This window comes from Macaca mulatta, chromosome 9 (genome assembly GCF_049350105.2).
Source record: "Macaca mulatta isolate MMU2019108-1 chromosome 9, T2T-MMU8v2.0, whole genome shotgun sequence".
NCBI classification, from domain to species: Eukaryota; Metazoa; Chordata; class Mammalia; order Primates; family Cercopithecidae; genus Macaca; species Macaca mulatta.
In genome coordinates, this window is record NC_133414.1 from 77860969 (window position 1) to 77888218 (window position 27250).

Consider the following 27250-nt stretch of genomic DNA (forward strand, 5'->3'; position numbering starts at 1 on the left):
ACAGATGTCAAATGACTTAGTCTTAAGAAGTCTCAGAATGTCCAGCCCGTCAGCAGTTCTAATTCTGAGACATGAGCCTTGGGATGTGGCAGCATCAGTGGGACAAGATGGACACTGGGCCACCCTCCCAGGCATGAGACACAGGGCACTGTGGAGAGACTTCTCCCCCATGGCCGCCTGGGCTCCCCCATCTCGCCTGAGGCTGCTCTTCTGTCAGACTTCCTCTTTGTACCACAGTGGCTCTGGGGCCAGGCCTGCCTGCCCACTGGCCATCGCCACCTTCCCCAGCTGCCTCCTACCAGCAGTTTCTCTGACGATCTGTCAACAGGTTAAGTCAATCTGGGGCTTCCAGTGCCTGCATTCCAGTCCCCAGAGCTTGGTGGTCCCGAAACGGGAAGTACGTATTGGGGCCTAGTGGCCACTGTGAGCAAATGGTGTCTTGGGCAATCTGAGGCCAGGCCAGATGTTGCACCACCCACTGAGATAGTGGTGAGGGAGGTGGGTGGGGCCTTCTGGGAAGGTAAGTGGGGCCCCCCACCCTCCCCATCCTCTACTCCCGCTGCTCAGCCTGGGCCATTGCAAGGGTGCCACACAATGTCTTGTCCACTCTGGGCCACTTCTGAGTGTGAAGCAGGATGCTATTAAAAAACTATGTGGGGAAACAGGTGCAAACCCTGTGGATGGATTGTAAGAGCCAGTTTAAATCCGCACTGTGCTGCTCCTCCCCCACCCCACCTTCCACCCCATACAATCTGCGCCTTGTGGAGTCTTCACCGCAGGGCGACTCAGCCAGGTGGGGGTGATGTTCCCATCTCCTGCCTGTGGGCATGCCCTGGATTTGTTTTTATACACATAGGCAAGGGCAGTCCTTTGTGGAATTGTGATGGGAGGATTTTAAAGCAGGGGAGGAGAGTGGGGGGCATCTCTGTACACTCTGGGGGTAAAACAGGAAAGGCAGTACCTGAGCATGGGGACAGGTGAGGTGGGGCTGGGCAGACCTGTAGCGTTTAGCAGGATGGGGACCCCAGGGACTGTGGAGGGCGTAGTCCAGCCTGGGCATTTGTCTCCTAGCAGCCTACACTGGCTCTGCTGAGCAGGGGCCTGGGTGCCGAAAGCCAGGATTTGGGGCTAGGCAGGCAGATGTTCACCCAATTGCTTGGGGGGTTGGGGGGATGGAAAAGGGGAGCAACTCTAGGCTGCCTGGCAGCAGTGAGCCCTGCGCCTGCGGCTACAGCCAGGAACCCCACCTGGACACATGGCCTTGCTTCCAAGTCCCCCAGTTCGGCCCAAAGGAATGGTCCACTGAGCACCTCTGCTCGGTCTGGGCTGGGCTGGGGGCCTTGAGGAGAGGGCAAACATAGGCCCGGAGGTGGGGCTGACACCTCAAGTGGCCAGAATGCCCAAAGCCTGGCTTCTCCTTTGTACCTGGGTGGAGGGGGGGGTCCCTTCTTTTATTCCCTCTGGTCACCACAATGCTTGATGCCAGCTGCCATAGGAAGGGGTGCTGGCTGGGCACGGTGGCACACACCTGTCATCCCAGCACTTTGCAGGGCTGAGGTGGGAGGACCACTTAAGCCCAGGTGTTCAAGGCTGCTGTGAGCTGTGTTCAAGCCACTACACTCCAGCCTGGGGGACGGAGCAAGACTTTGCCTCAAAGCAGATTTTAAAAAGAAAGAATGAAGGAAAGAGGGTGTGTTTTTCACAACTCATGGGGGCCTGCAGGGCAGGAGTGGGGACAGGACACCTGCTGTCCCTGGAGTCGAAGGACAAGCCCACAGCCCAGATTCCAGCCCACGTCCCAACTCAGGAAGAGCGTGCCCTGCCCTCTGGGGAGGCTGGCCTGGCCCCAGCCCTCAGCTTCTGACCTCGAGGCAGAGACAACTTCTAAGAATTAGGCTGCCAGACCCCAGGCCTGGCTGCTGCTGTGTGGAGAGGGAGGCGGCCCGCAGCAGAGCAGCTGCCGCACTTCCTCCCCAGCTTCCTGCGGCGTGCGGCCCTGCCCTCTCTTCTCTGGACCCTTTTACAGCTGAACGCATCTGGGCTTCGTGGTTTCCTGTTTTCAGCGAAATTTACTCTGAGCTCCCAGTTCCATCTTCATCCATGGCCACAGGCCCTGCCTGCAGCGCACTAGGGACGCCCACCCTGCTGCTGCTGGGGAGGGGCAGACTGCTGGAGCCACCCTCTGAGTTGCCCGGGATGGTCATGCCTCTGATGCCAGCCCTGGTGGCTATGGGCTGGGGTGCATGGGAGAGCTGGGTGGGAGAACATGGCGCTTCCAAGGGGCAGGAGGAGCACTAGGGGCTGGGGCAGGGTGGGGCTGGGGCAGGAGGCTCCTGGAGCGCTGGATTCCTGGCACAGTCTGAGGCCCTGAGAGGGAAATCCGTGCTTTTAAGAACTAATTCATTGTTAGGAGATCAATCAGGAATTAAGGGCCATCTTACCTATCTCCCGACATTCACATTTTAATAGAGACTTCCTGCCTTTATTCCCTCCCAGGGAGAGGCTGAGGGAATGGAATTGAAAGCACCATTCGGAGGGTTTTACTGACGTAGCTCAGCACTCCCTAAAAACACACCATGGAGGCCACTGGTGACTTTTGGTGGGCAGGCTGGCCCTGCCTGGGGGAGTCCGTGGCGATGGGCGCTGGGCGCTGGGGTGGACGTGCAGGAACCCCGGGACCTGCTTTTCAAAAGACTCCTGCCTGACCAGAGCTCCCACTACATGCCCAGGGCCTGGGCCGAGGGGCTGATAACATGGCCTTCTTCAGGGGGTGCTCCTCGCGGGGTGGACTTGGGAGTTTGTGGTGGGATGGGGGGTTGCAAGGGTCCCGTCACCACCCTGCACCAACTTGGCCCCTGGGGTCCTACCTCAAGAATGAGGCCTTCCCCAAGGCTGGCCTGACTGTGCTGGGGGCTGGGTTAACGTTTGCTCAGGGAGCTGCAATGCACAAAAGAGGAACTGGGGTTGCTAACCAGGATGCTGGGAACAAAGGCCTCTTGAAGCCCAGCCACAACCCAGCTGAGCATGGACCCCAACCCACAGATAGCACAGGCCACCTGGCCCATTCCCTGGGCATTCCCTGCTTTGCATTGCTGCTTCTCTTCACCCGTGGATGCTACGTTGCCCTAACTACCCTGTGAGTTCCGGGAGAGCAGGGTCCAGCAATAGCCTGGGCTTTGGACCTTGCTGCAAAGCTGATAACTGACACATTGCTTCTGGGTGATGGGCTGCCCCAGACGCCAGGCTCTGTTCTCAGAACCTCTCACAGTGCGTGGGGCCCCCTCTGACTTTCCATCAGCTCTGCCTCCCAGCAGCTTTATCTAGGGCTAGTGGGAACTCCTCAATGGCAATAATGCCCTCATCTTGTGCAAGCCTCGGGGCAGGCGTTTCTTTTTCTTCTTTTGTAATTCTGATCTATTGGTACTGCTTCCTGGAATGTGTTGAGAGGGATTCTGAATGATCAATATAGCTTGGTGAGAAAGTGCCGAGATAGATAGCCGTGTCCGCCTGGGGCACAGGAGAGGGAAGTGGCAGCATGCATGCTGTCTCTTGGCCTTTTCTGTTATAATCCTTGGTGCTTTCCAACACACTTTCACATGTGTTATTACTTGTTTGATCCACCCCCTTCCCTGAAAACCCTGGGAGATTTTATTGCTGCCATTTAACACATAGGGTAATAGAGGTTCTGAAAGGTCTGTGTCTTGTCAAAACAAGTAAATGGTGGGACTACGACTAAACCCTGGGTCTCCTGCTTTCTCCTCACTGAATGGAGTGGTGTTATGGGCCAGGACCTGGCTTGGCCTTCACCTTGGACTTGCTTAGAGTACATGCCAGGGCTCTGGGAGATGAACTTGTGCCCACAGGTCCAGGGCTCCACTGTACTGCACACCAGAAACATTCCTATCTGTGCTCTGCCTGCCCTGGCCGGGGCCTTCTCTGGGTCCAGAAGACGCTGCTGTTGATGGGCAGGCTCCTTCCACATCGGCTCCTGCCACCCCCTTTTCTGCCTGCCAACTGTGGAGCTAGAGGACTCCTGACAGGCACAGTGGCCCATGCGCCCCTCTTGCTTGCATTAGGGGATGGGGAAGGGAGAGACGCCCAGCAGCTGAGCCCCAGGGTCTCTCGGAGGAACTTAGCCAGTTGTATGTGGAGCATGTGGGCAGCCGCGGAACATCCCTCAAGAAGCCAGGCCAAGGGGTCTGGATGTGCTTGTGCTGGGTCAGGGAAGGCCAGCCTCCTTGGTGCCACAGAACGTGAGGGCCAGGCTGGGACCTTCTGATCTCAAGCCAGGGGAAGCAGCTTCACAATAGCAGGGTCCAAGTCTAATAAACAGAAGGGGCCTCTGCTCTAAAGACATGAGGTGCGCTGCCAAGAGCAGTATCCCCAGCTCATAGACCGTCATGGGGCCGCTGCTGGGGACTTGCATACCAGAAGGGGGCCGTGGGAGATTTCTGTCCTGCCTGGATAGGTGACTTCTGCATGTCCTCACCAGCCTGAGAAGCCAGGGCTTCTTATCTGGAATAGTATTATCAGCTGGCTACAATTCACGTGGGAGGGAGGCCACAGTCAAGCCCGCCCTCCGTCTCCACCCCGCTGCCAAGTGCCTCTGAGGCTGGGCTAACTCCTGACCTCCCAGTTACCTTCCGTGCTTCCTCCCTGAGCCCAGCTCTTCCTTTGTAGGGGCCTCCCTGACAACCACTTAGACCCCTCCCCCAAGCCTGGCCTGTCTGCCCATGGCCTGGAGCTAGGCAGGGGATGAGGCTGCACAACGACTCCCCCCTGGGCAGTGGCACACCATTGTGTGGCGGGCCTGGGGCTGGCCTGGATACCCCTTGCAGCACAGCTGTTCCAAGTTCGGGTGATACCTGAGGCTGGGTGGAGGTGGCCTAAGCTGTTTGCAGGAATGTCCGGCTCTCAGGAAACTGGGGGGACAAGGGTCCCAGGGAGAAAAGTAGAGCTGGAGGGACTCAGATAATTTCTCTTGGCTCTGGGGAGGGTCTTAGCAGCCGAATACCAGGCCCCCTGCTTAGGGAGCCTCATCTTTCCAGACAGGGATGCAAATGATGCCTCCTCCGGAAAACCTGCCCTGGTTTCCAGGCTCCTAGCACTCTACCGCATCACAGTGTCAGCTCTCCGGTACATGTGTCTTCCCCCGCCAGATTGTAGGCTCCTGGAGGGCAGACCTGTGTCTGATGTATCTCTGGTGTCCTGGCCTGTAGTACAGGCCTCACACATACTTGGTGTTGGATGAACAAATGAATGAATATTTCATGCCCTTGTCCTTTAGCAAGGTTGATCCTGAGCCAGTGAGGGCCATCTTGAAGCCAGGCAGATAACTGCAGTGGGAATAAAAGGATGGCAAGTGGGCCTGCTGGGTTTCTCTGGACAGATCTATGCAGGGTAGCAGCTGCTCTCTCACCTATTAGACTGTGGCAGCCATTCCTGGAATCTCAGGGTGGTTGGCTGCAAGCTGCTCAGGTCTCTGGTTGCTCTGGGAGGGGCTGGGACAATGCTCCTTCCTCACACATGCATCCGGTGAAATCTGCCCAGTGGCAGAGAAGGGCCCTGCTCTTGGGGATATTCATAACCCTGAGGGGTTTACTGCCCAAAGGTGAGGGTCTGGTCAGTGGAAACAAATCTTCAAGGGTCCAGTGCTCCTTGGAGGCAAGCTACCCTGGTGGGCACTGTGGGCTGTGGACCCCTGCTTGCTAGCTCTGCCCTCTCCCCACCTTGGCTCGGCTAGGCATGGAGGCAGCAGTGGGGGTTCTTGAGAAGGCAGTGGGAGCAGCCCTTGTGGTAAGCTTCATATAGACTGTCCTGGGAGGATATGGAAATAGAGCGTCCTGCCCTTGGCCCTGGAAGCAGCCCCAGGCCTAAACCACCTGTGGCTCCCAGAACCCACCCCTGATTATTGCTTGCTCTTCAGCCTTTGTGCAGGTTGAACCCCAGAATGTACTTCTTTCTTGGCTGTGCTGTCCAAGACTGACCAACAAGACTCAGCCCAGGTGTCACCTCCTCCAGGAAGCCTTCCCCAAGCCCTTCTCAATACCCCATTGCACACCGGTGTTTTCATTGCCTCCCTTAATCAACTTCATTTCTTCAGGCCACAGATCACATTTTCTTCATTTCTGTATCTCCAGTGCCTGGCACATAGTGGCCATTCAGGGAATAATGGCTGAATGAATGAGTGAATGAATGAATATGCTTTAGTGCTAGTTTCTCTATGTCCCTATGGTCACTGCAATTCTTTACTGAGGTGTCCCCTGCAAAAACCAAATGATAGGAATATTTTCCCAACTTGGAGAAGCAGGGGGAAAAAAACTGAAGAGGGATGAATTCTTTTCGACTTAAAATTGTTTTCCTATAAATCTTTCAAGTTGGTACCTGTTGCTGTTTATATTATGGCCTGGAAGAAAGCATCATGGTTCAGCCCAGGAAGCCCCATATATATTCCCCTGGAGATGGATGGCCTCAGGGTCTCTGGTCCTAGTCATCCTGAGGGAGTTTTCTGGGGCCTTAGGGAGCAGAGTTGGTGATGACCAGGATGAACAGGGCAGATGCCATCCAGCTTCCCATGCTCTCACCAGGGAGCTGGTGTGGGCTGAGCCCTGCTTCAATGAGAGCCAGAATGTCAGGGGCTGACATGTGAGGAGGGAATGCTTATGGTCCCCGAGGGGCTGGGATGGGTCCCTGCAGAGGGTTTGGCCAGCAGTTGGAAACTCTTTTTAGCCATGGGGATAAATCCCAAGATTTTAAAGGGTTGCTTGGATAGTGGACCATGCATTCTGGGTGATTAATTGTGGCCAGGGTGATTTTCCATTTTTTCAGTTCCCATTTATTCTGGGGACCCAAAGGAAGTCTGATTTTGCCTACAAACTGCAGGGTCTTAGAATGTTCTGGATCCCACCCATGGCCTCCCTGAGAGACTGTAGGACTGTAGGGGTTGGAGTGTGGGTGGGGAGTAGGGGTGGTGCGTTGGCTGGCCTGCATTAGGATTAGGGAAGGCAGTGTGGCAAATGCTGTCAGATACCCCCCCCAAATCCATTCTCCACTTCTTCCTCACTGACAGAGGCCTGCTTTTGTGTGGGCAGTGATATATCTGGCCCCCAAGTAATATGCTGACCATAATAATCCTGTCCCTCATTTTTTCCAACCTCCCTTGCAGCTAGGGTGCCCACGTGAGCTACTTCTGGCCAAGGAGACACAAGCAGCACTCTGGAGGGTGGTTCTGGGAAACCTGTTGCTTTCCTGATAAAAGGGCAGAAGTAGCTGCCATAGCCCTTTGCCATCTTTTTGCCATCTTCCTGCCTTGGATGCTGACTTGGTGCCTGGAGTTATAGTAGCTATCTTGCCACCATGAGGGAAAGGCCAAGAAACATGAGCTCTGATACCACCGAGCCTGAAATCCACATTCTCTGTAGAATTTTTGCTCTGTGGGAAAATGCATTTTGATTCTTTGTGGCTCCATAGTTCAGTTTCTGTTACTTCACAAATGCTATTGAAGGGATGACCAAGACGATCCACCCTGAAGCCAGATGCAGTGGGGAGGGTTATGTCGACACCGGGTCCTGCCACGTTAACACAGTAAATGATACCCATCTCTGCCCCAGCCCCACCCTGCCCAGTGAGTGACACGTGTCCTATAAATGTGCCCCTGTTTAGCCCACTGGGTGTGAATGACTGAGGTAGCTAGTGATGACACTGCGTAGCCGTGGTCTAAGGATGCCCACAGGGGTGCCCAGAGTCAGTCCCATTTCCTGGACTCCTCAGAATGTAGTGGTGGGGGTGGGGGTTCCTGGGATTATTGGCCCAATCCAAGTTCCTGGAGTTATTGGACCAACATCTCGAGAGAAGCTCCAGATAAAGAGCCCTGCCTAGACCTGGTGTGACCTCGCCTCCCAAAATGCTGCTGTCAAAGGGGAGGGGTCTAACCTGCTGTGAGAGGGACAGAGCTGAGGCCTCATTTGCAATCAGGGTCCTTCCAGGAGACAGATTACAAAACTGTCCCTGAACTCTTTACCTTCCTTGTAACCACACTCTTTGCAGTGCGGCTTTGTAGCTCATTCCTTCAGAAGGTAGAGTTTGTTTTCCCATAGCTTGAGTCTGAGCTGGCCTTGTGACTTGCTTTGGCCAACAGGCTGTGGTAGAAGTGACCTTGTGCAGTTCCAAGCCAGGGACTCAAGAGGCCTTGCATGCCTCTGCTGTCTCTTCTGGACACTTTCCAGTCCCATAGGAACAGGCGCGGGCTAGCCTTCTGGAGGATGAGTTGTCCCTGTCACCCCAGCTGCTAGCCAGCCGACCCTCAGAAGCATAGCGCCCTGTTGACAGGCAGCTGCCCACACACAAATGCAGGGGCCCAGCTGAGACCAGAAGAACTACCCGGTGAAGCCATGTCCAGATTGCCAGCCTGTGGGATTAGCGCTAACTATGTGGTTATTGTTTTACACCTCTGCTTTGTTTGGTTTGTAAGGCAGCATTATTATGGCAATAGAGAACTAATAACAGTCCTCTTCCTCCTCATGGTTTACCAAGTGCTTCCACAGACATGAGCTAATTTGATTCCCCAAACAACACCTGTGAGGTAGATATTATCTCCCTTTTGCAGAAGACAAAAGCAATATGCTGAGAGGTTCTGACTTGCTCAAAATCATGCAGCCAGCCACAGTGCTCCTGACTCCAAATTTCCTACTCTCAGTTTATAAGCCACTCCCAATACAGCTCATCACCTCCTAGAGATCTCCATCCAGCCCCTGAGGCCCACAAGTCCTTCTCTAACCTGGCAAACTTTGAACATTGCCTTGGGCTGTGGCCCCATTCATTCGAGCATCAGTGTGAACCACAGACACCAGTCCCTTCCCACCCTGATGTGTGACAGCATGCCACACCACACAACGTAGGGGAAGAGGGCCAGAGAGGCACCCTTTCCGTAACACACCACCATGCACATTGGTGTGGCCTCACAGTGCACAGGTGGGCAAGTGAAGTGGGGGCTAGATTCATACCAGCTTGTTCCCTGGGCCAGGCCCCAATACAGAGGCTCAAGCTGTGCCACCCCATAGAGCTGCTCTGTGAGAGAAAAGAGGACTAAACAGAGCTTCTGAGTAGCTGTAGACTCAGGAGGGCAAACTAGCACCCCAGCTTTGCATGCAATAGGCCTCCATAAGGGGAGGCCATCTTGGGCAGATGGACTAAAGGCGCGATGAAAGAGTTGTCAAGGATTCACCCGCTGTGTGGAATTCCATTCCCACCCATCTTGTTCCCCTCACTCGGAGGCGGAGCCGCTCTGGCCCAAGTGCTCCTCCCTGTGGCCACTGGCCACCCCCCTCGCTCACCGACAGGGTGGGGGTGCCCTCGTCCTCCACAGTGACCACCAGGTGGTAGAAGCTCTGGCGCTCGCGGTCAGGCGGGGCGGGCCGTGTGGCGATCTCACCGCTGACGCGATCCATGCGGAAGGTCATGTCCTTGTTGCCCTCAGTGATGTAGTAGGACAGGACACTGTTGATCCCGATGTCACGGTCAGTGGCTCTCACCTGGACCACAGCAGTACCTCCACCCACGTTCTGGGAGGAGAGCAGGAGAGCGATCATTTTGGACTCGAGGCATTGGGGCACAGTCTAGCACCTGCTCCTGTAGCCCAAAGGCTCCCCCTTGTACCTGCCGAAAGCTTTGCTGCATCTACCCCGGAGCCATGATGGAGATAATAAGGTTGATGGCAGCAAACATTCTGTGAGCACCTCCGATATGCTGGGGCCTGCGTTAACTCACTGGGTCCTCTCTCCAGCCCTGCGAGTTAGGTACTGGTATCATCATCCCATTTACAGATGAGAAAACTGAGGTGCAGGGAAGGAATGTGTGCAAGTCCACACAGCCAATCAGTGGGCTGAAGCAAGGGAGTCTGGCCTGAGAGCTAGACTCTGGCCACGTGCCATCCTGCCTTCATGAACGTCCAACCTGGCATGATACCCAGCAATGCCAGGGCAGATTGGAGTGGCTCAGTCTTAGGGCTAAATAATAAATACATGTTTTAAAAAGGCAAGCTCCCGGGGTAAACCTCAGTTTCCTGTCTGGTGAAAGGCAACTTTCTTCTTTTCCTCTTTTCTCTTCTCCTCTACTCCAAAAAGATACTGTGTTCTAGGATCTGGGCTAGAAATCAGGGATATCATTATGAATGAGCCACAGTTCCCATCCGTGAGATCTGAGGGACCAGTGGGACTGGCAGACATTTAAACAGGTGCTGCATGGTTGGCTCATGCCCACGTCTCCCCAGATGTCCAGCTATATGGGCCCTGGGGCTGCTCTCACCTCATTCACACTGACATTGTATCCAAAGGGGCTCTCGATGACTGGAGGGTTGTCATTGACATCTAGGATGGTCACCTGCAGGATGTGGTCCTTCTTCCGTGGAGGGATGCCTCGGTCAGAAGCCACAACCTGCAAGGAGGAGGGCAACTGGAGTCAGGGCTAAAGGGTGGCAGGCAGGATCAAGAATATGGAGTCCAAAAGGACTGTGCAATTAGTGGGAAGCATTTGGGAGGGCAGAGAGACTCACTGAGCACCCCCCGGTGGCTTGGCAGCCCTGGGCTCTCCCCAAAGCCTTCACCTTCTGCCCCATGCTGCAAATGATTCTTGCCCAATCGTTGTCTGACTTGGGATCCTCATTTGGAATTTGATTAGCATGTACCTAAGCCTTGACCTCCTGACCTACCTCTGACTGTATTCTGGGCTGTGCCAGCCTTTGACCATGACCCTGGGCCTGCAACCTGACCCAAGGCTCCTGCCTTTAGCTTCAAAGGCCTCTGTCCCATGCACTCTGTCCCATGATCTCTGGCAAACAGGAAAAGAGCCTCAAGTAATATTATCAGCAATGAGCTGGTGCCCTAACCATAGGCTGAGCCTGTTCCTGGGAGCCCTGATGCAGTCGTAAGTGCTGCAGGAGCTCAGCCCCTTGCAGAAGTGCAGCCCTGAGGTCCCCAGAAAGCCCTCGGCAAACATCCCAGCCACGGCCATTCTGCAATAATGATAGCCTTCGTGGCTCCTCACGCCTGCACTTGTTTCTTCCCTCCATAGGGCAGGCCAGATGGGGATCTTTTTGTACATTGCACAGGTGGGGAAAATGAGGCCCAGAGTTAATAACCTGTCCAAGGCCACACTGTATTTGTAGAAGAGTTGGGGCCTTCTCAGCTCCACCAGGCTCTCCCTCATCCTCCTGGCTCTTACAACAGGGGAAGACACCTCAGCTGCCTCCTCCTGGGCATCTAAGGTCCCTCCCAGGTTTCCCTATCCTGGATCGGCCTCACTGTGCTCTTGGCCCCGAGGGGTCCAGCTGGCCCCATGTTACTTGGTGACAGCAGGGGCACTGACCACCAGAGTGTGCTGATGGACGGGCTCTCTCCTGGATGGAGAGTTGTGACCAGTCTAGGCACTTAGCCAGTGGTCTCTCGGCCCAAGGGAGGCCAGGCCCCACCTTGAGGATGTAGTGGTCCAGCTCCTCTCTGTCCAGGGGCCTGGCCACAAACACTTCGCCAATGGAGTCATTGGTGGTGACGATCTCAAAGGCGCCCGCGATGTTGCCAGAGGCCAGGGAGAAGACTACCTGTGGGGAGAAGAGAGGGTGAGGGGTGAGCAGGTGTGGAGGAGACGTGGCCAGGTCGGGCTAAGGGGGACTCCCTGGTCCTCCCCTGCCCACCTGGGCCTTCTGTTCAGCAAGGGCATTTGGGAGTAGAGTGTTTTATGCAGAAGTGATTAATCGCCCTCAAAATGGGGATGCAGGCCCATGGAGGCAGTGTAGCACCCATGGAAGGTTCCGGGGTTAGGGGATGTCAGCATGCTGGCCTGGGAGAGCAGGGCATGAATCCCATGGCACTGATGTCTTCCCAGGGTAGAGGGAATTGTGCTCACGCTGCTGAGGCGGGCACACGCTGCGGCGTTACCTGGACTCTACTTGGTTCTTAGAGCAGCCTTGACAGAAAGCAGCTGTTCTCAGTTCACAGAGAGGAGGCTCAGAAACATGGAACAACCAGCCAAGGTCACACAGCTTGCAAATGCCAGAGATCTGAACCCACACACTTTTGTCTCCAAAGCCAGCATCCCTCGACCCCGAGACTATGTAAGCCATGCTAACACCTGCAAACACACGGCCCAGTGCACGGAAAAGATGAAAGCTGTGTGAACACGGGTGGGTTTCATCACTTCTTTCTCTGCACTCTGGGGTGTCCAAATCTGGAGCGATGGCAAGCACTTCCTGCCATGGGGCTGGGCCCGGGAAGCAGGAGGAAGGACGAGCATGTCCTCTCAGGGAGCTGGGGCTGCGTGGGGAGGAGTCACCCAGAAAATAACTTCACTGCGGGGCTGAGCCTTGGCTGGCCTTTGGGCTCCATGTTCACGTGACCCAGGCAGGGCCACCGGCCAGCACAGCTCTGAGGCAGCTCTGTCCCTTCTCCCTGACCACCGACTGGGTGAGTGCAGGGGCAGAGACTGGAAGAGCCTGGTGCTTGGTGATGGGGGTGGCTCAGAAGGCCCCTCCAGCTGTGGGAGCTGTGGGAGCCCTGCTGACATGGTGGATCCCGGCTGTTTCACTCGGTGGCCCACCTGCCCATTGCTGCCAGCATCAGGGTCCCGAGCCTTGACAGTAGCCACTCGCTGGCCCACGGGGCAGTCTTCGGGTATGCTGATCGCTGAGTCGGAGATGAAGTCAAACCGGGGACTGTTGTCATTCTCGTCCAGCACAGTGATGTAGACCTGAGGGTGAACGCGGTCGGAGACCTACAGCCTCCTTCCCCTCCCTGGCTCCAAACACCTGGGTCCCACCATGGGTCCAGTGGGGACCAGATCCCCAATGAGTTCTGGAACATCAGCAAACTCTCAGAGCCCACTGAAGCCTATCCTGACTTTACAAAGGAAGCCCTGGGCCCATGGCTCCTAGCAGTCTGATTGGTGTGGGGTGGCAGATAGACACACTCAAATCTTGGCCAAGAGGGCAAGGGAAGAGGCCTGGTGGGGAGACTGTCAGAGGTGGTGGGGACAGGAGAACTGAAGAGCCAGGCCATGGCTAAAGCAGACAGAGGCTAGGAATGCTGGTCCAGCATGAGCAAAGCTTCCTGTTTTTCATGAAAAATAAGGAATCTAGATTTTAAAGTGAAATTGGCTGATGAGTAATAAAATTTAGAGAAGAAAATTATGTATGGGCTGTCCAAACCCATCTGGTGGCCAGATAGTTCCCGAAGGTGTCTTTGCAACCTCGGGCTTACAGGGAAGGAAATGGGCCCAGGAGTAGGAGGGGGCTGCAAGGCGGCTTGGTGCCAGTGGGTAGAAGGGCAGATGGGGAAGGCATGTTATTTCCGACTGTCAAATAAAAACCAGGCATGCAAAAAATGGCACGCAAGAGCATATTGTTTTGTGTCTGTGGCTCGGGCTTCTTGTGGAGAGGCAGGAGAGTGGAGGCCTGTTGCGGGTGAGGCCTCCAGTCCATGGATGGCCACAGGTGGCTGGAATCACAGGTACCCAGGGGTTCACTGATGAGGGCATGAGGGAAGCTGGAAGAGCTCAGGTTTTAGGTATCCCAGGACAGGCCTTCTCCCACTGCCCTGCCCCAGGCCAGACCCCATTCTCTGCTTCCCTGGGTATGGGGTTCAGGGGCTCCCAGGCCCTGCTGACTCTGCACAGCACTCATGGGGAGCCGGCTGAGCCTGTGCACGCTGCAGAGGAAATTCCATGTCATCCTCCCTACTATACAGGTTTGACTGCTCAGTCCCGGCCACACTCCCCTATCTGTAGGCAGCTCTCAGAAGTATAGGGGAGCGAGCCCAGGCTTCGCAGCTGGGCCAACCCAACCACTTAGGAGTTGCGCGATTTTGGAAAAAGTTATTCAAGCTCTCTGATTTTCCATTTCCTCAGCTGAAAATCAGAATGAGAACACCTGTTGGGAGGAATAACTGAGCAAACAGAAAGTGAAGGGGTGGCACCTACTCTTCCCTGTTCCCTCTTCCTGCCTGGCAGACATTCATGATTTCTCTTGCCAAGACTCTACCCATCTGTCATGAATTTTGCTATGGAGTTCCCTGAGGTCCCTGAGCCCCATTTCGCGCATTTGAAATGGGAAAAACAATACTTATCACACTGGTCTCAGGGTGAAAACAGACAAGGGTCCTTGTGATTGGATCCCTCCCAAACACCCTCACTCTAGCTAAGGCCTCATTTAGACTCACCGTGGTTCCTCACACCACAGGGCCTTTGTGCTTGCTGCTCCCTCTGCCCGAAATGCTCTTCCTTTTTAGGCTGGATTAACTCTCATGCATTCTGACGCTCTCAGCTTGAGCCCCTTCCTCAGGGAAGCCCTCTTCTAGTTCCCTGACACCTTACTGTAGGCTTTCTCTCAGGGCATGCATTTACTGCTGTGATCATTTGATCAATGTCGTTCCCTCACTGTATCGTACGCTTAGGAAGGCAGGGGGTGTGTCTAATTTTGGTTTCTTGCTGTGGCCTGAACCCAGCCTAGTGCCTGGCACACAGCAGGTGTTCCCACAGTGACTACTGCTCTGATCACAGTGAGGCTGCAATGCAGGGGTGAGGAGGCTGCTGGACTTCCCAGTGGAAGGGGGTCGGCCTCAGTGGGTGAGGAAGGAGGACAGGTTCCCAGGCCTATGGGAATGAGATGGGTGTCTGTGTCTTCACCCAGGGCCTCACAGTCCACATTGCCCTCCCATACGCGCTGAAGGTCTGAGCTTACTCAAAAGCTCTTATAGCAGAGCCGTGCCCTACCCAGTTTGCCCCTTCTGGTCTGCCTGACCACTCCTTCTAGGGCTGGCCAGGGCTGCTGGGGACGGGGAGGAGCCAGGTGGAGGTGAGCTGTGGTTTGGGTTCCGGCCTAGCAGAGGAAGTGTTTCCACCTTTAAAGGGCCCCTTCCTCTGCCTCCACCCTAGCACCTCAAACAGTGTTTGGGGCTACCGTGGCTGGTGGATCTGGGGCAGCAGGCCCTGGGAGCCTCTCAGAAGAAGCCAGGGCAGAGCAAAAGCGGGTGGACCCTGCCACCTGGAAGAGGGCAAAGCGCTGTGGAAATACGGGGGCACAGGTAGGATTGTGTGCTCCAAAGCCCTCGCTGGCCGTGCCGAGGAAGTGACTGGAGGTCCATGCAGGGGGGCCTTCTCGCCATCCCTGCCACCCTTGGGCTCCCACTGGCCTCTCCTCCCAGCCTTCTTGCAACACCTGCAGTGTGAGGGCCAGGTGGGCCCATTGTATGAATAAAGAGGGTGAGGCTCAGTAAGAGGGTCCCAATTTACCCCTGAGTGTCTGCCCCTTGGCTGAGAGTGGCAGGATGCGGGTGGCCCAGCACTCACTGCCCAAGCACTTGGCTCACCGGCTGCCCTTGGGGACCACAGCTGAGGGGAGCTGTGGGGGCTCCTTGCCCATCACAGCCTCACTCACCCCCAGGCTGGCCCCATGGATGGAGGAGGCCTTTAGGTATGGCCCAGCCACAACCAGGGCCGCTAGAACTGGGCACCTCCAGGGAGCCTTGGGGCCAAGGACCCCAAGAAATTGTGTTCAGCTCTTTGCTTGGACACTGAGTTGGCTTCTAGCTTTTTTAGGTTAATGTGACAGGGACTCAGCAGGGCATGGCAACGTGGCTATAACCAAGGCTGATGATGAGCCTGATGCCCCAGGTGGTCTCCAGATGGTAGCTGACCTGACTGGCCAGTGTCCAGGCCAGATCGATGGCTAAGTGTTCTGGGATCACCACAGGATGCCATCCCATGGACCTCTCTCAGGTAGCTGGTCCTGGACCCACTCCCATTGCAACCCCGGCGTGAGCTCCCCTGCCTGCCTCTCCCTTCAGGCTGGGCCGTCTCTTCTAGGAATGTTGTCTGGCTCCTCTGACCTCAGCGGGCTCCCCTCCCCCAGGGGCCCCAGCACGTAGTCTTCTGTGCCTTTACTTAGAGGCTGTCCTAAGGGCAGCAACAAACCTGTGCCCATGGCTCCCCTTCCTAAGCACACCCAGGCCCTGCAATGTGCATCCCACCCCACACGCTTGCACCAACCCCCAAGAGAGGGAGGGGGTCCCCTTGATGGATGCAGCAGCTGAGGCATCAGGACAGAGCCCCACTGCAGTCACACCTGCCTCCAGGACTGGCTTACAAAGGGCTTTCTGCCTGCAGTCTCTTGCTGCTTCCATTACATCCTCTGAGGATGGCAGGGATGCCAGCATGACCTTCATTTTGGACTCGAGGAAGGGAAGCACAGAGACTTTAAGCAGCTTGCCAGTGTCACACAGGCAGCGAGGAGTGGAGCTGGGACAAGGCCTCAGTGGTCTTCCAGTGACTCCTTTGCTAGTGCTCTCCCGACCCAAGACCCTACCGGAGCTAGGCAAGACACAGAGGGCAGAGTTGGAGGCAGGGGACATGCTCCAGAGGAGCCTGAACTTGGGTGTGAAAGTGGAGGCACTGGGAGGGAGCCTGCTGCAGGCATGTCCACGTGCCTGCTCTCTGGGAGAGGTGGGAAGGTCCAGGGCCAGGCAGAGCCCGGCCAGCACTGGCCACAGCCAACAGCACAGGGGAAACTCCAGTCACAGGCTACTCACCTTCTGTAGGCAGAGGCAGCAGCAGGAGGGGAGCGAGAGAAAAGGCAAAGATGCAGATGGTTAGCAGTCTGTGGCTCTTCCAGACCCCACTCCCGGCAGTGGTCTCTGGAAGTGCCACCCTCCCCCTGCCTGAGGTCTCATCCTAGCCCAGCCTGCTGGGAAGGTGTGGCATGGCTGGACACGGCGAGGTCTCAGGCTATCAAGACCCTCGCCCACTGCCTGGCCCATACATTGGGTGGCTGGGGAAGATGGGGGTTTGGAAGTGTCATGGCCGGCGAGGGGCTGCACCTGAGGGGCTCTCGCCCTGGTCCCACTCACCACAGTGGAGTCCACCTTGGGGCCGCCGTCATCTGCCACCACTGTCAAGGTATAGAAATCGCCCTTCTCACGGTCCACCAGGCCCTGCACTGTGATCACACCCTGCAGGGAAGGGGTCAGATGGGTGAGTAACAACATCGCACCCTTGTTAACCCTGGTCATTCTGCCCACTTTCCCACCTCCATGTCACTTCCTCTGCCCGGCATAACTTCCCCACGACACTCTGTCTGTTGAATGCCTTCTTCTCTCTCACATTCCACTGGGAAGCCACCTCTTCCATGAAGCCTTCCTGCTTCCCCAGCCAGGTATGACTGCTGGGCCCTGAGGGGCTCCACTACCCCTCTGTTGTAGTTCTCTGCACATCTTCCTTTGGTGCTCTCTCTGATTTGCATCCTGGATTATTTTCATTTCCACTTCTAGCCTGAGAACTCTTTGAGGGCTGAGAAGGCTCTTGTTCATCTTTGTGTCCATTTGTGTTCCCAATATCCTCTAGGACAAGGCCTGTCACGTTGTAGTGATTCACACCTTGCCTACTTTCAAAGAAGGAATTCTGATAAAAGATACACTGAAGCAAAGATGGAGGAGTAAGAGCCTGGCAGTAGATAAGAGACTGGTGCACCAGACAACTAGCTAAGAATAGTTATTGTAATGAAGCCCAACATTTGTATCTGAGCTTCCTAACAGCCAAGGTGAAAAGGGAAATAAGACTTGTAGAGCTTTCTGTGACATTGTGATATAAGAAATATGCATTTGGTCTCTGTCCCCGGTTCCTGGCACACGGCTCTTAATCCCCTGGAGTTTCCTAGGTGATAGAAGTCTTTTGTTCTAATGAGGCAACTCTTGGTGGGCTCCTGGGTTGGGGCTGATCACCAGAAAGACCAAGCCAGGTCTTGAAATGTTCAGCCCCGCCTCCACACCCCTTATTTTCCAGACAGGGGAGAGGGGTTGGAGATTCAGTTAATAATTGATCGTACCTATGTGATGAAGCCTCCATAGACATCCCTGAACTACAGTGTTCAGAGAGCTTGCAGTCTGCTGAACATGTAGGGGTGCCTGGAGGGTGGCATGCCCGGGGAGGGCACTGAAGCTCTGAGCCCCTTCTCCCATGCCTCGCTCTGTGTGTCTCTTCATTCGGCTGTTTGTTGATATCCTTTAGAATATCCTTCGTAATACCTTGGTAATAGTGATTAAAGTGTTTCCCTGAGTTCTGCAAGCTGCTCTAGCAAATTCATGGAACTTGTGGAGGGGGTTGTGGGAACTCTGATTTAGCCGGTTGGTCAGAAGCATGGGTCAAACAACCTAGAGGTTGTGATTGGCAGCTGAAGCGGAGGCAGTTTTGTGAGACTGAGCCCTCAACCTGTGGGATCTGACACTATGGTGTCTGCTGGGTAATTGCTTGGTGTGTGGGAGGGACTGAGCTGTGAGCCTGTGGGATCTGATGCTAACTCCAGGTAGAAATGTTCAGAATTAAATCAAACTATAGGATTCCTAGCTGGTGTCCAGAGAGTTAGATAATTGGTTGCTGGTATGGGGAAAACCCCACACACACTTCGATGACCAGAGGCGAAGGGATCTGTGATGGGTGTGAAACCAGAAGGAAAAACAGTTGGTTTTTCCTACTATAGACTTTCCTTGTCTAGTAACAAGAAGGATACCAGTCTGCATAGGTATAAACTTTATCTTACCCCTACATACGAAAATGGGTGTGTTACAGGGATATTTATTTCAGGGACTTTTTTTTGTTTCTTTTTGAGAGACAAGGTCTCACTCTATTGCCCAGGTTGGAGTGCAGTGGTGCAAACGCAGCTCACTGCAGCCTCCAATCTCCTGGGCTCAAGCAGTCTTCCTGCCCAGCCTCTCAAGCAGCTGGGACTACAAGTACATGACACCACACTTGGCCATCTCAAGGACACTTTATGACAAAGAGGAGAGTGCGGTTCACATAGAAGCAGCTCAACCGATGTTGGTTAGATTGGAAGAAATGGTGCTCCCTGCCCCAGCCCCTCACCGTGATGGCATCTATCTTGAAGAGGGCTTTGGCCTGGGTGCTGGTATAGGCGTCGAAGCGGTACATGATCTGGTTGAGGTTGTCGATGGAGTAGGCTTGGACCCGCACAATCTCGGTACCCAGTGCAAGATTCTCCAGGATGGCAACCTCGTACGAGGCGTTGGAGAACTGCACGGCCTCATCCAGCTCGTTGAGCAGAGTGATGTAGACACTGCAGAAGCCCTGGTTGAAGGGCGGGGCCTGGTCAGTGGCCGACACGTTCATCATGTAGCTGGTCTTGGTCTCGTAGTCCAGGTAATCCACAGTGATGATAAGCCCTGTGCTCTCGTCAATCTCAAACTTCCCCTCTGCGCCCGACAGGATGCGGTAGTTCACCAGGCCACCGTCCCCTGCAGGAGGACACAGAGACTGTGCAGTCCCAGATAGAACTGAGTGGGGCTGTGCTGTGGCTTCTCAAGCTGCCACACCCATACCCTCTGGGTGGCTCACCCAGCATGGGCTGCCCCACCTCTGTGGGAGGGATCATCCCCAGAGATGAGGCAGAGGATGGGTTAAGGTCAATGTGGATGGCAAGATCCAGCATGCACTGTTGAGCCTTCCTCTGGGGCTTGGCCTTGGCACTAGATATATGACAGAGGGAGTTGGGTCTGCTCCTGGAGCCTCAGAATTCAAGCTCATGTACCTTCCTTTGATATCTGGACATACAAGGGTTGGGGAAATGAAGGATCTCTTGTCGTGGAGGCTTTGATCTAGAAAGCATCCTCACAGGTGGCCAAGCCTTGGTTTGGTCCCTTCGACAGAAGGGCTTCAGTGTCAGGGACACCTTCCCCCATTGTCCCCACTCCCTACACCCCAAATTTCTGTGCCTTGAAACAAACCATTCAATCAGGAGCTAGAGCTGGCATTCCAAAACTGAAGTTCACAGACCTCAAGGGGAGGTCAGGGAAGGGAGTGGTCATCAAACCACTCTGAGAATCCAAGACTTCCTTGGAATTACCTGGGGACTCTGACTGGATGTGCATTTTCTGGGGACGGGATCCCTGACATAGAAAAGGCCATGAACCATGGGGCCATAGCCGCGTATGTGCCCTAAACTCTCCTAACGTGCCTGAGACTCCGCCTGAGAATCTGCAGCCATTTCTCCCTCCACCCCATCCCATGCATGCCACAGATAATCTGAGGATGCTGAGAGAGGGGTTAGGGGTCACCTGAGGAGCTGACATGAAGGATGAGCAGCTCAGGGAGCCTCTCTGGGGGACGGTGGGTCCCCAGAAAATGCTCCTTTTCAGTCATATCGCCGACTGAGGCACAGGCCAGACAGCCCAGGCCGCACAGAGGGCCACAGAGACCCGGCATGCTTCCCCTTCATTTTGCGCTGCCGGCTGTGGCTCTGGGGCTTGGACCCTTGGCAAGGTTCAGGCTGCCTTCAGGCTACTGCCCTGTAGCACAGAAAGGCACTGTCACTTGCACAGGGTCAGGGGGGCTGTGTGTGCTAGGCCCTGAGCTGGTCCTGGAGGGCATGGAGGGGCTGGAGGAGCAGGCCAGGCCACAGCCAGCTTTCTGATGGGTCCTCTTTACCCCTCCCAACTCTGCTCAGCCCCTCTCCAAAGGCTAGTGGGAGCTGCTGGGTCCTGGGATGATGGAGCTGGACTTCTCAAGCTTGTGGCCTCTCCTCTGTCCACCCAGTGGTTAGGACAACTCTCCCTGATTCCAACCCTCTCAGGCCAGGGCATCTGGTGGGAAGTGATCAAGACCATCCCAGCAGCTCCTCTCTGGCCTAGACATGGCTAAATGGGGAGCCTGAAGCATCAGGGATGACCGTTTCGAAGGAGAGGCTGGGTGAGCCGGGGAGGTTTGCTCTGAGCAATGGGACCCCCAGCTTCCTCCTGCCAGCCTCACCAGAGTCTCGGTCTGTGGCTCGGACCACGATGACTGACGTTCCAATGCCTGCGGTCTCTCGAAGCCCCAGACGGCTGTACTGCTGCTGTGTGAACACGGGGGCCTCATCGTTGACATCCTCCACGTACACAATCACCTGCGGGAGCCGGGCCAGGGGTGCAAGGTCAGGGCGGGGTGCCCAGGGAAGCCCAGGGCTTGGCCCACTGTGGCCAGCTAATGTGGTCACTGCTCTCCTGGGCCTGCTATGAGCTCCCTCTGGGACCCGGGGCCTGTCTGGTGTGTCACTGTGTCCTACCACCTTGCATAGCACCTGGCGCGTGGCAGATGCTCAAACATTACTTGTTTTGGAATGAACTTCATCTTGCTCTTGGCTCTTTGACTAACGCTGTGGGAACGTCTGACTAATTAGTGACTCTTTGGGGCCACCAGTTTCCCACCTATGAAGTGGTAATATTAAGATAATATTTCACACTCCAGGCCACTCCTAAGGTTGTTATGAAGACAAATGAGCCAGGGCCTGCAAAAGTTCTCAAAAAAATTCAAAGTGATCACAATCAAATATCAAAATATATCTTGGAGAATACAGGTTAAAATACAATGGCAGTTGTAGTAGAGAATGTCAGTGCTCAGCACTCTTTACAATTCTTGTGCACCTTCTCACAGCCAGCTCCCAGCCCCTCAGGCTCTTTGGGGAGGACCAACCCCACCTCACGGCACCCACACCCAGGCTGCTGGAAACCAGCCCAGTGAGCAGAAATGCCTGGGAACTTCCGTCCCTTAGGGCAGCCCTGAGCCAATGATTGATGGGCGTGGAGAGCAAAGACTCCACCTTCCTTGGCCCTGTTTGGGGCAGTGAGGGGATGCTTTAGGGCTCCCTGGGGGATGGAGGCCTAGCTCCCTCCATGCCACTTTGCTGGCTGTTTTTCCTTTCTGGTCGCACCCTGTTCCACCTTTTCCTGTGGGCGCTTCTTACACATTACTTTCACACCAATCCTTGTTTCAGGGGTTTGCTTCTGAGGCCCCCACCCAAGGCAGTGGCTGTTTCTGAATTGTGCAATTACACATCATTTTCCTCACCGCTTAACAGCACTTTCTAAGTCCTCTTTATGAATGTGTGCATTGTACATCATGAACATAATACAGTTTAAAAGGTGTTTATGGAGGTCAGGCATGGTGGCTCTTGCCCGTAATCCCATAAATGTGGGAGGCTGAGGTGGGGGATCTCTTGAGCCCAGGAATTCGAGACCAGCCTGGGTACCATAGTAAGACTCTGTCTTTGCAAAAAATACAAAAGAAATTAGCCAGGGGTGATAGCACGCACCTGGAGTCCCAGCTACTAGGGAGGCAGAGGCAGGAGGATCGCTTGAGCCCAGGAGTTTGAGACCAGCCTGGGCAACATAGTGAGACTCTGTCTTTAAAAAAAATTAGCCGGGGGTGGTGACATGCATCTGTAATCCCAGCTACTAGGGAGGCTAAGGCGGGAGGATTGCTGGAGCCCAGGAGTTTTTAGCTTTTAGCTCTTTGCTCTATGCTGTGGTGAGCTGGCCCCAGAACAGGAGAGGCACCCTCTTCCCAGCCAAACAGAGCCAGGGCCAGTAGGAACTTGCCAGCAAAGTGGAGAGGGGAGCAAATAGGGAAGGGGCTGTGACTCTCCATACAGACTTTGCATGTGGTGACCAGCACTAAGGGAGGGGCCGGCGGCATGTGTAGCAGAGGCGTGTGTGTCTGGCACCTGGTCACTGCCTCTGGGATCAGCCCTGCTTTCTCTTTGGGGATTAGCTGGGAATCAGCTGGAGAGAAGTGACACAGCCTCTGGCTGGTAGAAGCCAAAAACAGCAGCCTGACCAGTGGAGGACTCCAGGGTGGGGAGGGTGGCAGGGCTGGGGGCGAAGAGGCATAGGCGGGTAAAAGTTTCTCTGCATCGCTGCTCCTAGGGTTCTCACAGCTCTGCTGTGTCATTAGAATTTTCATGTCCAGACACCCAGAACCCACTATGCAAACTAACACGTCCACTCCAGAGCGCAGCTGTTCACAGGCTGGAAACTTCTAAATTTGGCTTCACCCAGAACTTGGCTGGGGAAGATCCTGGGTAGGGTGGGTGCGGGGGGAATTTGCATGGATGAATTTCGGGAACTCTTTCTGTAAACAGAAACTAACCACTCCTCTTTCAAAACTGTGGGCCTTACCCTTCCTGAATCTACTTGTCCAAACGACCTTGACTCCAAGAGTTGTGAGGAAAAAACAGGGCCGGGCTGACAGTACAATGACAAGATGAGAGAGGTGGCACGGAGCTGGGGTGTGGCCTGTCCTCCATGAGTCTGGCTACATGCCACCATCCTCTGGTTGGTTTCAGCCTTGTTTTTAGCAGCAGAGACAGGAGGAGGCAAGATGGTTTGCGAACTTGAGAGGCACAGATGTACAGGAAGCAGAGGTCTGTCAGGTTCTTGCTGAGCAAGTGGGAGCTACTGCGCTTCCTGGAGAACCAGACCTGCTTTCTGTCCAGTGCTGTGCCTGTCCAGTGCTGTGCCAGTGCAGTGCTGTGCCTCAGTTTCCTCATCTGTAAAATGGGGTGTTAGTGGTTAGGAGGACAGGGAGAGGAGGTGTGCGTGGGCATGTGTGTGTGTTTGAGTGTGTATGTGCCGTGTACACCCTGAGACACCCAGTCTCTATGGGGACTGTCTCACTCTGCACTCCCTGGCCCCTCACTGGGGCTGTCCCCGGTCTCTGAGGCAGGAACTGGAGGATGTGGATGGTTCCTGCAAGCTGTCTGTCCCCTGCTGCTGGGAAAGTGAATCCAGCGGAAAGCCAGAGTCCCCACACTGCCTGCAGGAAGGTCCCCAGCTCTCCCGGGTCTCACAGCTGTGGAGGCTGTGTGCTACAGTGCCACCAAGTCCCTGCCCCAGGGACCAGCCCCGAAATTCTCACCTTAAAATTACCCTGAGGGGATGAGGCAGTGGTTTCCGACTGGGCTCTGAAGAGGCTTGTGTGAGGCAGTGGGGTGTAGCGGTTAAGGGGACAGGCTTGAGCTGGCTGCCGCGGCATGAAGCCTGGCTCCACCCTTACTGCTGTGTGACCCTGAACAAGTCGGTGAATTCCTCTTTGCCTCAATCATGTTATCTGTAAAATGGAGGTATTAACAGTGCCAACTTCATAGGGCTATTATGAGGGTTACAGAGGTTAAAGTACACGAGGCATTTAGAAAAATATCGGGCACGTGTGAGGGTTTATTATTCCTCAGGGTTCACGGGGACAGGGGCAGGAGGTAAGTAGCTGAGCGGGTGTGGCTCTGGGAGCCCCACCCCTGCACTGATCGTCACAGCCTGGCTTCGATCTGTTTTACACCGTACCCTGGGATGCTGCATATCGTTTTGTTTAAACAGAAGGTTTGTGGCTAAAAGAGGTTTGCAGCCACGATGCCGAGGCATTGATGGGAGCAGATCCTGGAGGCAGGCGCCCACCATGCCTCGGGGAGGGAGTGGGGAGTGAGGGCCACATGGAGGGCTGTGTTAGGAAGTCTGAAGTTTAGAGACCCAACCCCAGCTTCGCTGACATCCGTCACTCTGTGGCCTGAAGTGGGCCCCACACAAGGCAGGCTCGGATGAGGGCGTACTGACCAGCCCACGAATGAGACTCACAGTTATGCAGGCCAGCATGGCTGTGTGCATGTCCAGGTCACTGTGTCTGAGTCTCCATCATCAGGGCCCTGTAAGAACCAGGGGATCTGACCCCCTCAGCCATTTCCACAGGGCAGGTCTCACTCAGGGCAGTTGCAAAGACCCAGGTTTCTTCCCAGCACTTCCTGGGGCAAAGCCTCGGGGGTGTCAGCAGGAGCTGGGTCAGGGCTGAGTCACCCGCCCCAGCACAGCCCCTGCGCAGTCAGACCCATCGTGTTTGTGATCGTGAGTACCCGGTGACCACTGCTCATTGTTTCCAGCCTGGGGGAAGCAGGGGGTGGAGACAGGGCTAAGAAGAGGAGCGGGGCGCTCAGTTCTGGGTGAAAGTCCCTGCTTGCTCCGCCTGACTCTTCCCATCTCCCTCCTACTCCTAATGTCCGGGGTCTGACTCACTGGTTTAGAGGAAGGGGCTGGGGGCCGCTGAGTGTGCAGGGGTGGGGGTGAGGTGGCCTTGAGAGGTCATCTCAGTCATCCCCCTGCTGGTGGTAGTGCACATAACACAACCAGAGGGAGCATCTGTGTATAGGTTTTCAGCCATTCGGGAGGACTAAGGCTGATTTGATTTTGGCTGCGCAGGTGAGGCTGGGCAGAAAAGAATACATTTGATGGGGCAGCTGGGAGAGGTGACTGGAATATGTTAGGGTCACTTTCATTGGAAAGGGCACTGAACTTGGATTCAGAAGATGGGGGCTCCAGTCCTGATTCTATCACTAGCAACTTCTCTGTGCCTCAGTTTTCTCATCTGTAAAATGAGGTTGGCATCTGTACCTCCAAGATCACCCATGTGAGATTTCCTTGACTTACCCTAGAGAGCTCTGTGGATACAGGGGTTAGTACAGTAAGGATACCTCTTTCATTCCTTAGGACAGACGTCATTATCACTGACCCCTTTCCACAGCTGGAGGAACAGACTCAGAGCAAAATGACAAGTCCAAGTCCCAGGCTGGGCACCTGTCACCGAACCCTTAGCCCCAGATGTCATTCAGCTCCTAAACCTGGTGGTGGCCCTGCCCACACCAGGCACCAACTAATGGCCTTCTCTGTTCTAGCGGTGGGCTTGGCCCCATCCTGAGGTCAGCACCCCAGCCTGCCCCGAGACTCACCCTGACGGAGCTCCGCATGGGGCCCAGGTCGTGGTTGTAGGCCTCCACTATCAGCACGTGGGATGAGTTCCGCTCTCGGTCCAGGGGCCGGGGCCCTCGCATCAGGAGCCCATTGCTGACATGGATTCGGAAGTTGTTGCCATGGTTACCTGTGTGGAGGGACAGACCCCCTGGAATACCGGCCCTGCCCAGAAGTCTCCTGCTGTGCCGGCCTGCCATGGTTGGGGGCAGAAGTTCCCATGCTCCCTCTTTGTGAGGAGGATGGGGGTCTTCCGGGACACAGAAGTCACAGTGGAGAGGAAGCTGGAGGACTCTGTGAGGTGGCGCAAGGCAGACAGGCCATCCCCAGAGTGGTTCTCCTGCTCCAGGAAGGCCTGCAGCTCTCTCCTGAAAGCCTTCATCTTGGTGTTGATGGTCCCCAGCAGGTGGGGCTCCTGCTGGTCCCCCTCGCCCTGCTCCTACACCCACAGATGTGGGTAGTGTGAGGCCTTTTTAATATTTCAGAAGAAGCTGGGGCACTCCAAAAACAGGGACCGAAACCAAATTCTCCATGGGTGGTTGAATCCAGGATTTAGTGGACATCTCAGCGCTGGTCCAGCACTCATTCCCCTATATTTTGGGCACAGCACCCTGATTTTCCTTTGGGGATCCACTCTTCTCTACTCTCAGTCCATAACATTTGTGGGCAGTGACTTTACCCCTGATTTGAGAAGTGGGAGGATTAGCACGTTTTATTCCCTGGCCATAGTGATTGGTTCAGGGATGGGCACCAGATTCTGGTTGGACCATTGAGATCCAGTTCCTGGGGAGTGTGCTGCTGGGGGCTGCCCTGGGCTCTGGGCCCTATCTGTCAGGGCCATAGCTTTGGGAAGCTCTGCAGGACACCATGGACTTCAGGAATACGGCAATTAAAAGCCACCTGGGGGTGCGGTGGCTCACGCCTGTAATCCCAGCACTTTGGGAGGCCGAGGCAGGTGGATCACGAGGTCAGGAGATTGAGGCCATCCTGGCTAACATGGCGAAACCCTGTCTCTACTAAAAGTACAAAAAATTACAGGCACGTGCCTATAGTCCCAGCTACTTGGGAAGCTGAGGCACAAGAATCACTGGAACCCGGGAGGCGGAGGTTGCAGTGAGCAGAAATCACGCCACTGCACTCCAGCCTGGGCGACAGATGGAGACTCCGTCTTAAAAACAAATAATCAAAAAAGCTGCCCCCTCACTGACCTTGTGTGAATAAGGAGAATGTCCCTGTTTCCTCCCCCTGGCCTTGCCCCATGTGTACAGCCCTGGGGGTTTTCTTGGCTTCATCTCCCAGACCTTTGGAAGCCTAGAGAAGCTCTGCCCTCGCCCGGGCAGGAGGGTGGCCCCCCATCCTAGGGCAGCCTCACTCACCATGGAGGATGCGGTACCACACACGCCCAAACTCGCCCTCGTCCGCGTCTGTGGCTTTCAGCTGAGGGAGAATGAGACACGAGTTACTTCTTGAATGCCACCCAGCAGGGAAATAAGAGGTTTTTAGACCCCCTTTCCTTCCCTTCACGCATCCTACCCCATCCTGCCAAAACCAGTGGTCTCCCACAGAGGCTGGGGGTGTGTCTTTCTGATCCCCATGAGGATGTCCAACCGCTGAAGGCCCCTGTGGCCCTGTCCAGGGCCAGCTCTGCCCCGATCCTC

The 27250-nt window shown here is 55.2% G+C and overlaps 1 protein-coding gene across 4 annotated transcripts in view; it reads right to left on the reverse strand.

Moving 5' to 3' along the window:
* Positions 1-27250, reverse strand: part of CDH23 (cadherin related 23) — a 422351-nt gene that overhangs the window by 63357 nt on the left and 331744 nt on the right. For 3 of the 4 annotated variants that reach the window (XM_077946643.1, XM_077946642.1, XM_077946641.1), the window contains exons 1-4: positions 12589-12732; positions 11465-11593; positions 10303-10431; positions 9333-9560 (exon numbers count right to left, since the gene is read on the reverse strand). In XM_077946643.1, coding sequence (XP_077802769.1) covers positions 9333-9458 — 126 coding nt within the window. In that variant the 5' untranslated portion in view covers positions 9459-9560; positions 10303-10431; positions 11465-11593; positions 12589-12732. Of the gene's footprint in view, positions 1-9332; positions 9561-10302; positions 10432-11464; positions 11594-12588; positions 12739-16571; positions 16575-16889; positions 16992-18897; positions 19287-20796; positions 20933-25573; positions 25723-26968; positions 27030-27250 lie in introns of those variants that run through there. The other variant, XM_077946644.1, reaches the window with a different exon arrangement.